This window comes from Nothoprocta perdicaria, unplaced genomic scaffold (assembly GCF_003342845.1).
Source record: "Nothoprocta perdicaria isolate Ctin4 unplaced genomic scaffold, notPer1 scaffold_287, whole genome shotgun sequence".
Taxonomy (NCBI): Eukaryota; Metazoa; Chordata; class Aves; order Tinamiformes; family Tinamidae; genus Nothoprocta; species Nothoprocta perdicaria.
Genome location: NW_020455518.1, coordinates 567514 through 583238, shown reverse-complemented (window position 1 = coordinate 583238; position 15725 = coordinate 567514). Strand labels below are relative to the sequence as shown.

Sequence of the window (15725 nt, the reverse complement as noted above, 5' to 3'; positions counted from 1 at the left end):
TTCATCAAAACCTTACTCTTCCCTTTCTTCCGTTATTGAGGTGTCATGAGCAGTTGTATTTCATTAGAAACCTTTTGAAAGAAAGATCACCCCCAATATTATGACAATAAAAAAACAACTGATGTGTTGACGTATTCACAAACATTGAAGAACGCGACAGAAAAAATCTCTTTTCCCAAGCAGAGGTTGTTCAGTGGCAGCCGGGGACCTGGATATACAAGAAGAAATGGCAGCAATCCTGGGTGGCTCTGTGGCACGACTGAGACAGGCTTTCTCCCCAAAGGGATCTCGGTGGTTGTGACCTGGGTGATTTGGAATAAGAGCACGCGACAGGAGGTGTAAAGAAAAGAGATGCCTTGCAACTCACCCGGACAAGTTTTCCATAGCAGCAGGACTGGATCTGATGCAAAGCCCACAAGTCAGCTCAGGCGTCAGCACACAGAAGATCTTTAGTGTATTTAAGGTTAGATGTATTTGAACACATTGAGAGAAGGTTTGCATTTTGGGAGGTTTTGAGTATTCTTTCTGCTCCTGCTTCATAACGTTGCTTCTGTGCTGCTTTCCAGTTTCACARCACCACTAACTTGCTCTTTGCTGTCCTGTGGGACAGTTGTGAGTATGCGGGAGAAGAAATGCACATTATTAAGAACTGGTTCCTGGATCTGATCATCTTAGAAATTGCATTGTAAAACCTAGATTCATTAAACATATAGTCCACACAAGATGCTCTCTTTCTGTCCTCAAATATGTAGAGCCAGTGATCTGTTTTTTTGTTTAAGAGGTCCCTGATCATGTGAGTCATAGACCTCCCTGACCCTACAGTTAGCACATGTTCTGCAACTCCTCCTCTTGTGGTCTAGACTCTTACTAGTTTTGTTACAAAATTGATCTTTTAACTGCCCAGATTGCTGCAATTCGTTTTTCTTTTGCTTTAGAGAGAGAGAATAGCTGCTTTCTGTTTAGCACAGCTGCATCTTTCTGTAGCAATAAATCAAGGAGGTGGGAAAATGCAGTAAGAGGCTTTCACAAGTCTCATTAGCATAATTGCAACTAAGTTATTGGGACCATATAATGTGAAAAAGTTTATAATATAACATGCCTGCAGATGCCTTCTCCAAGAAAAAATAAATTGGAGTTGTGAGTTTGCTATTCAAAACTGGGTAAAGGAGGAGTGGTGAATTCAAGTGACAAGTGTTGTGTGCACAGCAAGAGCACCATGCTTGGAAGGCAAGTGTTGGCAGATGTTTGGTGCYCAAGGAGAGGGCTTGCTCATCCCAAGGTCTTTGAGCTCGCACTGTGAGTTCAATTGCTGTTACCAGTTGATTCAAAGAAGAAATGTYGGTGTCTCTCCCTTTACCTGGCCTTGCAGCGCCCAGAGTTTGTTCTCATCTTGTTATGYAGGACACAAATGGGTGCTGTAAGGTGACATTTTATGCCCTGCAGGCATGGTGCCACCCCTGCTCACCCAGCAGCAAATTTTGTCCCTATTTGCCTCTTCCTTCATGCTAAAAATGTCCCAACCCATTGATTGCTTCCTTCCTTTCTGCAGAAACAGAACTCACTTCAGTCCAGTCCTGCCTTTTCCTACAGCTGAGGGACGCCAAGAACCAAGACACTGCCCGTCTTTCATTTTCCTCYTTTTCAAGGGAAAGAACAAGAAGCTGTTTGACTGTACTGCTCCAGGCAACGGGGCTTAGATTTGAGGAGCCTCGCTAATCACGACTCATGTCAGTGATCCTAAGGCCTGACTTAATGCCACAYGAGCACTGATTTTACTGTGATGCGAGGAGGAGATCTTGCAGTTAGTGTAGCCGAAGCTTGCCTCTAGCATGTAGAAACATGAGGAATAAATAAGCATTTGTTTTAGATGGCTACTGAGGTTGCACTTGGTAGGTCTGCGCTCAACAAGGTAGAAGTTGATGCTTTTCTCTGGCTTGGCGCATTTCTTAGTTTGGATTTCACCCAGGAGTGACTGTTCAGTGCRTTCTGAGAACAGCTGAAAATGAGTTTTTTGACAGCAGTTTGATCAAGCCTTAAGATTGTGTCACACGCTCTGAACCTCTCCATCCTTGGTATCCATCACACATGGGGCAATTATCACCACTTCTTTCTTAGGATGTATTTCAGGGATTTTTGTTTGGTTGCATTTAAGTTGTTGGAATACATTTGATTATAATACTATTTAATGCATACATTCTGTATCCAGTTTCCTCAGATTTGCCATTTTTGTCATCTTAAACTCTGGGCTTTTATCTACATTCTGTGCATATTCTTTTTGCAGAAGATAATCTTGGGGAATAGCCACGCTGAAGACTGAAACCTTTTAAAAGGAGATCCTAAAATGACAACTGATAGAAATTGTGTCAAGCTTCTTACCCTAAAATGTGTAGCTGAAGGCAGGGGCTTTTCAGAATCGTTGCAAACTGGGCTATTTTTCCTGGATTCCATTGACAGAGGAATAAACTTGCAATGTAAAACATTGGGCCATCAACTCAGAACAGGAGTCACCAATGTTGTGTTGTAAAGAGCGTCAAATCCGATGCCAGGGTGTATTAACATCCTTGACAGAGTCAGCGAGACCTCGGGGGGATATTTAGATTAGTTTCTCTTCACTGTCTAGAGTAAATAAGCAAAAAGGAAAGTATAGGAAAAACGGCCTGCAATGCACTGTGGAAATATTTCAGGTGAGTTAGTCTTTCAAAATTGCCTCTTAGCACATCCTTGGAGGCTGCTGTTGCCTCATTGTGCCCTTAAGTACTGATCCTGGCTCAAGAGGGCTCGAGGAGGACTGGAAATTCAGGCTGGAGTTTAAAGATGTTGCTGGGATAGTGATGGAGATGATGGGGTAGTTGCTGGAAGTGAACTTCAGTTATCGGCAGTCACTGGAATATGGGGATGGTGACCACAGATGTAATTCTCCTGTGACCAGTGGCAGTAAAACTAGTGAAAAGGCACTATTTCTTGAAGAACATCAGTGAGATTTAATTTTTAAACTGTTCTATACAGTGCATATATATGCACATATATAACACATATATAATAAAGTAGCTTTCTATATAGTAAGTCTATAAATGGCTAGTCAAAGTTTTTAAGAACAGCAAATACTTTCCTGGTCATCAGTCAGTGTGTTATCAAACATCTCTGGAATATAGTCTTATTCATCTCATTTGCTTGAACATATAAATTCTTTGTCTTCATTTGGAAWAACATTGACAAATCTGACCTGCCATGCCTACTCAGGGTTATTTATTTTGTGTGCTTTGCACACTGTCTTGCTGGCTGGAGGACTGTGAAATGGGATCGATGAGCAGTTTGGTCACTGGGACCTTCACATGTTTGAGTTAGCATATGGCTTCGGAAAACAGTATTCATTGAAGGGAATTCCTTGATTTGTTCTTGCTGCTCTTATTGCTTGTAGTTTTGAGTAGATTTTAATGATCTTACACTGCGCCTTTGGTTACACTAAGCCTCAGCAAGTGCACTTCAGATGAGGCTAATGTGATCAGATCCTCTGCTTCGTATATTCCGATTACTTTAATGTTCTCTCATCATGAATATGCATTGCCACGGTGCTTCACAGTACTCCCTGTTAAAGTTCTGTATCCTTCACACAGTCTTCAATGTAACTTTACCCAGACTAATGGGGTACTGCTTTACATGCTTTGAGAAATTAAACTGATAATACCTAGCATGTCTTAAAACATACATATATATTTTTGCTGTTGAACCGTGTACATGAAGCTCACGCTTTCTCATTTTGTTGGCTTTTCAGYGAGAGGTTTATGGTGAGGCTGAACAAGAACGGAGGCCCCAGGAACCCGGAGAAGATAGACCGAATGTGCGCGCTCTTCACGGTGCGTTGCCCTCCCTTCCCTCTGCCCTCGCAGGACTGTACACTGGCTAGGCTCCATAGTCACCCTGAGGGCACGTGCAGTTCTTTCTCTCCTATATATTGAAGGAAATGAAGGCTATTTATAGAAGTTTTGATATGGTTATAACTACATGTTAACGTTAGATAATTGAAACGCTAAGCTCTAAGCCTTCTGCTTCCTGCAATGTGCTGTGGGACGCCAAGATGAAACCTGCACGAAACCCATTGCTACTGGGGAGCTCCTCTTCCTCCCAGATGAGCAACCCGTGCTGCCCTGGTGGGTTGGGTGGCAGCCTCCAAAGCGGCTCYCCTCCTTCTTGCCTCAGCAAAATAAACCTTGAAGAGAAAGCGCTCCCAGAGATTTATGTAGCTTAATTCTTTCCCTGCAGAGAGACATGATCTGCTAGCTAATAAGCATACCAAAGAGCACATTTGCAACTCCCTGCATCTGCCACCCAGGGAAGCACAGTGCTTTTTTAGAAGGAGAAACAAGCTACAGACRTCAATATAATGCTCGCCTGCTGTGTTTGAGCAACGTTATGTGCTTTGAAAGGGGCTTAAAGCTTCTTCTTGGACCCGGCTCTCTCTACCCGTAGCTCTTGGTCCCATGGCCAGGCTTTGTTTTGCTGTAGTTACGAGTGACCCGGTGCTCTGAAGTTCTCCATCTCTGTCCCTGGGATTTGATTTCTCAGRTTGAAATGAAATTTGCCACATGCAGTACAGTTTAGTTTTACTTTCCATCAAGAAACATTTTTTTTAATTCATCAAAGTGSTTAAACCTGATAATGATGGAATGTTAATGTCCATAGATCAAAAATTTCCCCCCATTACCAAAAATTATATGGTTTCCTTTAACAATGGCCTTAGTACTGGATGTGCCACTGATGTTTCTTACTGCTGGGACGCAAAACCTTACTCAGTTGAAAAGAGAAAGAAAAAGAGCTTTGAAAGTACAGCCATCATCTCAACTTCATTGTAAACTCATGCATAGAACCCCAGAGGGCAATTTGGGGCAATTGGGGGGCTATGGTGCAGAAGCCGGCACATAGCAATGGGATGGCAATGAATGCTTGGGTGGGAGAAGAGGAAAAAGAGGCCAGGGCTCTCCAAACGGAGCACATTTGCACACAGCATCCTTGTCCAGAGAAATCAGAGTACTCTGCTTCCTTTTCCTTCAAAGAACCTTACCRCCAAAATAATCCCTCTGTGCTTCATTTTCTCCATCTGCAAATTTCAAATAATGCCTTCTCCGATGTAGAAATGAAAGAGCTAAATGAATGGCAAGCAATGCTCTTTACTCCTTATTTTTGTTTGTTTTCAGATATTGTTATTTTGGAAGTGCAGGGCTATACGTATTTTACTGTCTTTATTCTTTCCATGCTTTTAGGATCTGAGCAGCAAGGACATGAAGAGAGATTTGTACATAGTTGCCCATGTAATTCGAATAGGTACGTTATGATTTCCTTCATTAAATGTATGCAAAAATGTTTAAAAGATTTTAAGTATTTTTAAAGGCATCTTTTACTAAACTGTGTCTGGTGAGTCTAACCAGTTAGCAGCTCAGTCTTAGACTGCGCTTAGGCTATTGAGATTAAAGTTCAACTCATCTATTGCTCAGTGCAGTGAAGTTACTGATCATTGTTTAATCATGCCTTTAAACCAAGCCAAAAAGCACCCAAAATAAACAGGCAAAAATCCCTAGCTAATAAGGAGATATTTAGTACCAGGGAGTTAAATGGCTATAGATTCTGAATGTGTTCTTCACGAGATGCTAGCAACTAAAGAATTTTACTAGGCTAAGTTTAATTTGCTTCAAGTGTTTAGGCCTAAAGCGTGAGCACCAAATAAATAGGAATAAAAGGCAATCTCTTGAGTGGTCTGAGGATCTGTTACTGTGAACAGCTCAGCAGCACAACATCTTTCATACTATCCAGGTTTTGAATTAACTGAAAAATAGCTAGGTTTTGTTTGGCTATCCTTGCAAGGAAAGGGAATTCAGCCTGGTTTCCAGTACTTACCCTGCTGGCATCTTTTGCCAGCTACCAATCTATTCTTTGTGAAATACAGGAGATCTAAATGGCTTAGTGAAACACAGCTTTGTTACGCTGTTCTGTGAACGATCACAAAAGYCTTTGAATTCCCGAATGTGTTGGACAGACTCGTTTTTCATTATCAGACCTCATTTTTCATTAACGTCCTAAAGAGTCTGAACACTGGAGTTGCTCCTCGTCACCTGAAAAGTTTATGTGAAGCTTGTAGAACTATTTAAAGATATTTTGCAGGTCATGCACAGTTTATTAATCTTCATGCAAGCTGTGCTGGACGAGCYATTACGTGTAACATTAACAAATTGGCTAGGATGATTGTAGTGATTTTCTTTTCTAGTCTTGCTATTTTTGACTCTATTAGAAAATAGCTATGGGAAGGGGGAGTTAGTCATGCAGCAGCTTCATAGCCCAGAATTGTCCTTTTCCTGCTTGAAGAGAAGCAGGATGCATGACCCAACAAATGGAACGATTGCATTTAAATCTCTAATATTTTGAATTTCTGTTACTTGTAGGTCGCATGTTGCTAAATGATTCCAAAAAAGGGCCTCCACATTTGCATTATCGCCGCCCCTATGGCTGTGCAGTCTTGAGCATCATGGATGTCCTTCAGTCCATCTCTGAGCTGAAAGAAGAGAAGGATTTTGTTCTTAAAGTTTACACGTGAGTAACTCCTGAGAAGGAAAGGAATTAGCAAAAACAGGGCCAGAAAGCAGGGTACCAATGTAGTGCAAAGATCCAAGATGCTGATATCAGATACTAGGATGCCTTAAGCCTCACTTGATATATTTATTTATTTATTTTCAGTCCTCCTTACCAGGTAACTAAAGTGGTGTTTTAGCATGAGGCTTTGGATGCTCATAGGAGCTGATGAAAGTCATTATAGGTGTTTCAGATCTGTGAAGTGCTTCAGCAGGTCCTGAGTGCTTCCYGGGTCTGTGTGGCATGCAGAGTAGCAGTTTATATACATGTCATTTCCTTCAAAGCTGTTAAATTCAAAAGCAAAGAAAAATGCTCCTTCCCACCTGATGAAATGAATGCAGTCGTGAACCATTTCTAATTCCTTATGAGGGATGATGACTAACGAAACAAATAGAAAGCAGCAACTGAAGTCAACGTTGGGTGACCAGAGGGGAAAAAAAAGCTGAGGTTTTTGGCCGAGGATCTATCTTCAGCTTGTGATTTGGAACTTKGAGCTGTCAAATGTTTATTGTGAAATGTTGGCGTTATAATCGGGATGGAGAGACCACAGGCAAACTGTTTGAGGAGCGCAGGCAGTATTTAAGTCTCTTGTCATTAAGGATAAATACTGGCAAGATCTGCGTTGCAGATGGCCCGAGATGCAGCTCATCATGTATTGCCTTGCTGTCTGTGGCCACTGTCATGGTAATAAGTTAATTTGGGGATTATAGAAGCTGGATATTCTGCGAGAAGTAGAGTCAGCAGCAGAAAGCCTGCCATTCAAGGGAAACTATAAATGAACAAAAATGGCTTTCAGTCTTCACGGAAATATTCTTGGATGTCTCCTTATAAATCAGAAATCTGTACATCCCAAGAAAAGTCTCTGAGTCAGCTCCTTCATTTTTCTTTTGCCAGCAGTTACATAAAGCGCAGTAAAAATGTCAAGCGAAAGGGAAGAAAATGGGCTTCTTTCTTATCAGTGTCAATAGACTGTAAATAATCGTGGTATTTTGTCACCAAGCAGGTTCAGCATATCCCAAACCAATGATTTTTGGTTATGTAGCTCATGTAGCTTTGTAGAGATATCTTTTAAATATTGTCACTGCAATATTCTGAATGTTGGCAGTAAGGTGTTGAAATTGGTGTATTCTGGTATCAGATTTCTCTGGATTTCTGTTTCAATTCCCCTTTAATGTGCCTTTAGCATCTTATTCACTGAGAAAAGAGAAAGAAAATTATGTGAGAAATCCTGTAAAATATTGGACTTTTATCAGTGACAATGTGTTAGCTGCTAAAAATATTCCTGTAAGGTTTGCTTGAGAGGCTGACAGATTCAGCCATTATATAAATATCTCATAACTTTTACCTACTATTTAGGTAGGTCCCTTTCTGTCTTTAAAGRAAGCTTCCTTATCTGAGGAGTTATYGATTGTAATCCTCAGGGTCTCRAATTTTAGTCAGACTGATTTTTTAAATTACATGGCGTATCTCAGTTTTGTGCTTTTTTCTTTAGTAACAACTCTGGATACTCTTGAAATTCTGTTAGATATGTAACTTACTAAAATAAATTGTGTTATTCCACTCAAATTATAACCTGTACTATTCCACGCAATTTATAACATGTATGCAATTAAGCATACACATGTTGTATGTTAATTGTATGTTACGTGGAAGGGCACTTCCCTTAGTGGAACRTAATTTCCTTTTCAGTTGCAGTGCACATCACCTGCCTCTTCCACGTGTCTCCAAAATATAGATGCRTACGCAGCAGCCATTTATTAAAATATATAGTCTCTCAAAGCATATRTTTCCATGTGATACGCTGCAAACAACATGGAAAATTCTGACTTGTCAAGTCTCCAACAAAAATCTTGGGAAGGGAAAATGGGGATGTGCAGTTTGCATCTTCTCCTTGCACATTGCTTTAAACAAACTGCTTTGTCTTTAGAGACAAAAGCAGAAATGTCAAATTTGGGTCTTTAAGTTCAAGATGCAGCAGCTAAATGCTTAAGCAATGCTGACCTGATGTTCTTTGTGTGCTGCTTATTTTTTTCACGGGTAAAATGCCTCAGGCCAAGCCTAAATCATAAGAAGGAAATGCAGAGGAAGGCAGTTCTGCATTTTTAAGGCAGGGGTGAAAAGGTTTTTTTGAGCTTGCTTATGCTCTCTGGCTAAGTCATGCAGCTGCCACCGGTGAGGCCGTCAGCATCCAGCCCGAAAAGCTCTTTCACAGGGAAAAGCAGAAAAATCTCGGACACTGAAAACGTAACAGGCTGAAACAAATACATGACGTTTCAATGGARACTTTTGCTGGATCACAAGAGAATATTTTTATACCCCCCCCCCCAAAAAAAAAAAATCAATTTACTTTCCCTGTCTTTCAGAGCTTGCCCTGTCATTGTTAAAGACTTAGGTCTGAAAAGGGCTTTTTTTCTCACAATCCAGATTTCCCTGTTTCTTAATCCTGCAGTCATGTTATAATCTTGCTAAGAGGATATAGTACCACAGCTCTAGGTATAAGCTCATTACATAAAAGCATGAAGGTTTACTTTTATATTTCTTTTTAAGAGTATACACGTAGAATATTTTAAAAGGGAGATTGGAACTAAAATCTCCATGCATATATATATATATTCATATATATTCTGTGTTTATTTGAATATATAGTCTTATATTAATATATTAATATATTAATATATTAATATATTAATTTTTATCTTGAAATGGATATATTCTTTTTTACTCTTTGCATCTTATTTCTTGTGGATTTTTTTCTTAAATATTTTTCTATTCTAATGTTTTTCTTTTCTGTAGTATCTTTCCTAGTTGGGTTTATCTTCCTATTTTCTCTGTATCTTTAATTTTTTTTCCTTCTCCTCCAGCACTGAGTCTTGCTGTGGTGCCTTGGCTGCCTTTTTGTGGCAAAACTCAAGCGTTGCTATTTGCCCAGCTGGGCAGGGCCTGCTCTGGGTTTCTGCCCCCATCCCTGTGACACTGGCATCCGATGCAGTATTGCAGACACTGCACGTCGTCAATTCAGGGCCACTGGTCCACCTGACAAGGCGATGGATGACTCGGGAAGAAATTCCTGTTTAAACYGGCAATATATTTGGTATTGAGACAGGCAAAATGTTAAGAAAATTCAATAAAAATGAATTAATGGCGGGCATCTTCAAGCCAGCGTTTCAGACGCTGAAATATTTCAGAAGAATATTCTTCTTTGTGTTCAGGAAATCTGAAGTCCGGCACATGGTACGAAAGTGGCTTGAAGCCATCTTCACACTCCGTTGATTTGGGGATGACTTGGTTCCAGCTTAATTTGCAGGCCCAGGTCATCGGAGGCTGAGGTCTATTTTAGCCTCCACTCCAGAGTCCTGGCGTGAGAAGAGAAGCAAACKACATGAGGACGACTTTTTTCCTCCCAAATAAGTCCCATGCTGGTTGAAGCCCCAGCATAGCCCAGAAGAGCACAAGTATCATAAGGGTTCTTGACCTGTCCTAGTCCTGTTTTGGTGCTGTGGCCTTCAGGAGTGCAGAGGTAGCCAGGSTGCTGTACCGCTTAGCTGCTGAAGGTCACCTTAGAGCTTGGCCATCTCCAGCACTGCGTGACCATCTCTGCCCTGGTAGAAAGGGTGGAGCAGTTGCAGGAGATGTGGGGAAGAGCATCTGGAGGGTGGAGTTGTTGAATCTTGAGACTAAAAACAGTGTCAGTTTGAAGAGGAGTGTGGATATGGCCAAGGTTTAAGAAGGAAATCCTGGTAGAGAAGAGGCTGTAGTTCACTGAAGACACCAGGACAAGAAATACGGGCACTTGAAGGAACTAGTAGGAGTTCACATTAAACAGACAGAAGGAAGTGCTCCTTTACAAAGYAGGTAGGGAACCTTCAGGAATTTGCTGTGGAGACTGGAGACCAGGTGAGATGCTGTGCAGGTGCCCTGCATTTATTTGATTGAGGACAGGGCAGCCAAATATCCTACCTGAATATTGTTTAAAAACAGATGATGATCTGTATGCCAGATCACTGGGTATTGTTGAAGTGGGTTTTAACAACCAAATTTCTCCTRGTGTAAAAATACCGCATGTAAATATAAGAGTCTGTTGGCAGGTAATTATATTGTAATTTCTGTCCTAAGAAGGTGTTGAGGGTGTACAGAGGCAATGTAATTGAATATAAAACCTAACGGCATTTGCAAATGCTTATTAAAATTACATGTAGCTGAATAAATAACTGTGGAGCAACCTTAGGCCCAGCAGTGAGAACARGAAATACCGACAGAAGCCTCATTTGGGGTGGTTGTAAGTCGTTGGCCCTGTGATTTTGTGGCGGTTATATCATATTTTGAGGCATTCTGTAAAATATGTGGGAAAGAAAAATCTTGCAAGCTCCTGAGATGTCCAAAAACTCAGCTTTATTTATTTTTTTTTTATTTAATCTGTTTAATCTTATTTAATCTTTAGAATTCCACCTCTGATTTCTCAGATCTAAGGTGGCTTTTTGCTGAGCACAAAAAGGTAACATATTGCAGCAGTTAATTTCAGCTTTGAATTAATTTTCGCTATATGTGCATGAAAACTCAACTAAGGATACCTGGAGCTTTTCCATCATAATATGATGTCTGAAACAGTTGCTTGAGTGACAGAAACATCACTGCAGGTGCCAGAGTGTCCGTGCAATGGAGAAAAATATTAGGGAATGTTTTGTTTCCTTCCACGTTTGAAAACAAGCAACATGGGATTTCTCTCATTCGTCAAAATCCTGTAACCTTTCCTGTTACTGCTGCCACAAAACTGACTTTTTTTAATCAAAAGGTGGTTCTGGAGGAAGCTTTTAACTTGAATTTGTGTTCTTTCATTTTAGGTGTAACAACGAAAATGAATGGTATCAGATCCATGAGAATATTATCCGCAAGTCCAGTACCAAATACACAGCGCCCAGCTCCAACTACGGTAAATATGTACTTGYATTTGCTTGTCATAACAACAGCTGAAGGCTGCCTTTAGGAAACTGCTCATTGGTTATAGCAGAGGTATTCAGTGAAATGCAAAGTTAAACGTAGCTGAATTTCTTTATTTACTTGTTATATTTTAATAGCAGCCCGATTCAGTATCGGGCTGCTCTCTCCGCCTTTGCTACTGGCTGCTGTGTTTGCTGCTATCCTGTATTCCCTTGAAAATGCCAGGCATTGCCCATATTGCCAGTGGGAGCAAAAGTGGGTGTTACACTTAAGGTACTTATTGGATTGTCCAAAAAATAAGTGGTGTTTTCATACCTACAAGTTAACTATCAAGAAGACTCTTTGATAGTCTCAGTGCAAACTATTTCTTTGCATAATTGAGAAATACTGAGTCTTGGTAGCATTTTTGCCACCTTTCAAATCCATTTTTGTTTTCCTAGTTAATGATAGATACATTTGGAAAGTAAATTACTTTCTTTCTTATTCCATTAGCAATCTCAGTGAGTGATTTCTCTCAGTAGCTTCTGTAGGYCTGTCTTTGCTTTTCTATTCCAAATTGTGTTAGCCGCTGAGATACAGCTCTGCTTAGTTACCAGGCGTTTTGCTTTGCTTGCTAACTGAATATGGGACCCAGAAGGGCCTCCTGAGATATGTGCTGGGGCTTTCTAGATTCTGTTGGCCAGATAATGTAGTGGAATACACAATTCACACAGTAGTTACAATAGAGGGGGGAAAAAAACAATTTTCAAGTTGGGAATTTCATTTTATGCAAAGCTGATCTCCTCTTCCCAGCTGTTTCTCTTATACTCATGATTGTCCACTGCTTCTYCTTAAAACATTACCCTGAATTGCTTCTAACTTGGAAAACTTGGACTTGGAAAACTAAGGACACTTACTTGCTATGCCAGCTGTCTGCATAACACATTTTCTTTTTTCAGGTGTTCCCTTTTCTGAAGAGTCAGGAGGAAAGGGAAGCAGCTTCTTATCTTTGTCTCCTGCACTTTAAAATATGTTTTTTCTACACGTTTGATTAAAATCTAGTGCATCTCTGTCATAGGAACTTGAAACTTGGCAGGGTTTCTTGGCCTGGTRTGAGGGACAGCATTGCAGGCTGTCATGGTTTTAGCACTAGGTAAGGCAAAGTGGGGCGCTCGGAACCTATTTTTTCCAGGGAGGATATCATAGGATCATTAAGGTGCAAAGGGACCTTTAGAGATCATTTATGCTCTTGCAAGTGTGATTTCTCCCAAGGAAAGAAGYCCCCACCTTCCCTGTTCCTGAGTAAGACCAGTCCCTATCTAGTTCCTTGTAGTTCCTGTTGTTTGGTGGCAATGTGTGGGAATTGCATGGAATTAATATCTATGTGCTATACTGGAAGATTGCATCTTCCCTTAGTAATTGATTCGTATTACCTAATAACAGGTAATTCTGGTGCTGTTTGGTCAAGYACTGGTAGTGTCGGTCTGAAGTCCCAGCTTAATGGTCCAAGCTGGCRTTTGCCACAGTTCCTTAGRCTGGGATACTTGGGATAKRTTTCCCTTTGTTCTTTTTAAATGGGAATGAGGCTATCACACAAACCAGTTTTTCTGCAGGCAGCAAAAACARYCGTGACCTTTTCCTAACGAACGCGTCTCCTTCACGCGCTCAGCGCCGGCTGCAGCRCCCAGGCTGGTGTTCAGAGCTGTGGATTTTCCTTCTTTTGTGGATTTTCTCTGTTCCTAAAGCCCCTATATTCCCTGCAGTGCTCTCCTACCTGCTTGGCTGGACAGCTGCAACAGTGTTTGGCAGCTTTGGGGACCCACGTGCTGATCATCCAGCTGGCTGCTTGGCCTCTGCCTTTCCCTTAGAATTAAAGCTTTAGGAGCAGCTTTCAGCCTAACTGACATTCATAAAAACTATAGGAGCTTTGTGTTTTCTACTTGTCAAATTTGTCTAAAACTGAGCAACGATTAACAACAATTAATTTTGAGGAAGTTTGACAGGAAGATGCCTAATTATTGTTTGCAACCCCCCAAAATTGTTCCTAGTTAACAGCAGAACTGCAGATGCCAACAGGCACTTGAGGCTCCTGAAACGTGTTGAGGTGCTGAAAGGGATTTGCTTACAATCAGCGTTCTTGTGTGTAGCAGGAAAAGAAACGAGGGAAATAGATAATCTACAAGATTATTTGGTGGTACTAGATGGGATTAAGGGCACTTTAGAGAGACAGTGTTCAGCAAAGTGGTATTTCAACTATCAGGGACACTGGAGTAGACGCAAAACAAAGTGCTGCACTGTGGCTTGTGATGTTGCTGCAAAATAAAGAATTATGATACAAACTTGCTGTTTTATGTAATGTTATGGTTCTAACGGGTCCCTTAAAGTCCCAGAAAACAGATTGGTTCCTGGAATATATTGACGTCTAACACTTAGGTCCAGGAAAATGAACTTTTTTTTTCTTTTTTTAAACTTTATTCTTTTTTTTTTTCAGGACTTATAATCTCTCTGCAGCTTCTTCGTGGTGACATGGAGCAGGTGCGAAGGGAAAACCCCCTGATCTTTAGCCGCGGGGTTGCCGTTACCAGGAAGCTGGGCTTTCCCGACGTGATAATGCCAGGTAGGCRTGGGGGCTCCTGGCGGGAACATCCTCATGTTTTTCATGCCATGGGCACTTTGACCAAAGCTGGTTAATGCTCTGTGGAGTTGCCTTGTTTGTGCCCAGTTGCCAATTCCCCATTCAGGGAGGACAGMGCTAGCAGACAGTTGAGCGCAGTGTAGTAAGAAATGGGCTTACTAGTTAGTTTGCATGTCTAGCATTTGAAACGCTCCCTCAATTCTCTGCATAATGACCAAGGATGACATTGCAGACGTGGGAAATTTTATGAACGCCTAATGGGAGAAGTATTAGAAGTTATTCCTGGAAAGAATTCAATAACATAGCAGTATAAAAATTTGTAGCCTCATTGTGGAGGTTCTTCAGAAATATAATCCAAATAGGGACTAAGTAATAAGAATTTAAAAAAAAAAAAAAAAAGTACCAAATTTACCATAAAATGTGTTTTACTTATTAAAGCACCTGAAAAGAGCAGTATAGCAGGAGCAGATGGTTGTAACTCGTGAGTGGGGGCGACTTACCTGGAGATGGCAGATGTGGTGTCTACGCCTCTAGCTGTCTGACCTGTTTCTCTCTTGGTGGTTCCTGTCACCTGCTGGAGGGACATCTTAGCTGTTCATGGGAAAGCTGCTAAGCCTCTGTGATTTATAGCCCAGCATATGGAAGTAACCTGAAATCCGTGCCAGTYGAAAGCCAGTTGGGAATTCTAGTGCCTAGTGAGCGCAGAGCAGTTTGAGTCGTAACCCAAAGCAGTCAAGTAAAGACGAAATACCGCACGTTGAGAGGCAGGCACAGACCCTGCATGGTGATTTGCTGAAACAGAGATAACAGATAAATAGTGGGGTTTTTTTTTAAGCATTTAGGCATCTGAACTGATTCTCCTTCAAGAATTGCCTTTTTCTCCACATTGCATGTGTAGAGCTGTCCCTCAGGTCCTTCAGACTGCAAAGTGTTAGCTAGCTTAAACGGTGGCTTCCTGGCCTCCGTGTTCCCCCTTATTTATTTACTTATTTATTCCCTTTTCTGGGTTCAGCATTTCTCTGAAAACCAGCATAGTGGAGCTGTCTTTCATCTACTTCTCTTTCTAGCAATATCCTTGCCCCRCAGTCAAACAAACAGATTAGTTTCCAGGCATAAATTAAACAYGGCATTTGATATGCAGTCACTGAGGGTGCTCCTAGCCTAGGCCTTATAGACTCTCTGTTGGCAGCATTTTCACCATAAAGCTCAATATATAATATATATGTTCAGTAGTTATCCCCTGTGTTGACCTATAGCTCAGATTTGCTGTCAATTTTTCAAATTTTATGCCTCAAGAGGCCTGTTATTAAGTCACTGTTGCTGCTAATCTCTCTTTTTGTGTGTGATCTGCAATTCTTGTTGGAGAAAATAGACTTTTTGAGATGATCTGTTTGGAAATGAGCTCATACATGTAGATCTGCCCAAAAATGGACAAACAAATTTGTCAAAGGAGCAACGTTATGATATTAAATGATTGTTGTCTTCTTAAAAGTACTTCCTTAAAAGCACTGAAACTTTCCTGAATTCAGAGGAGGCTGCAGGAGGTCTGCGTAGCCAT

The 15725-nt window shown here is 41.0% G+C and overlaps 1 protein-coding gene across 1 annotated transcript in view; it reads left to right on the top strand.

Annotated features, from left to right (window-relative positions):
- Positions 1–15725, top strand: part of DOCK3 (dedicator of cytokinesis 3) — a 147878-nt gene that overhangs the window by 69706 nt on the left and 62447 nt on the right. Inside the window, exons 10-14 of the mRNA XM_026041538.1 lie at positions 3773–3854; positions 5259–5319; positions 6432–6579; positions 11457–11545; positions 14024–14149. Coding sequence (XP_025897323.1) covers positions 3773–3854; positions 5259–5319; positions 6432–6579; positions 11457–11545; positions 14024–14149 — 506 coding nt within the window. The remainder of the gene's footprint in view (positions 1–3772; positions 3855–5258; positions 5320–6431; positions 6580–11456; positions 11546–14023; positions 14150–15725) is intronic.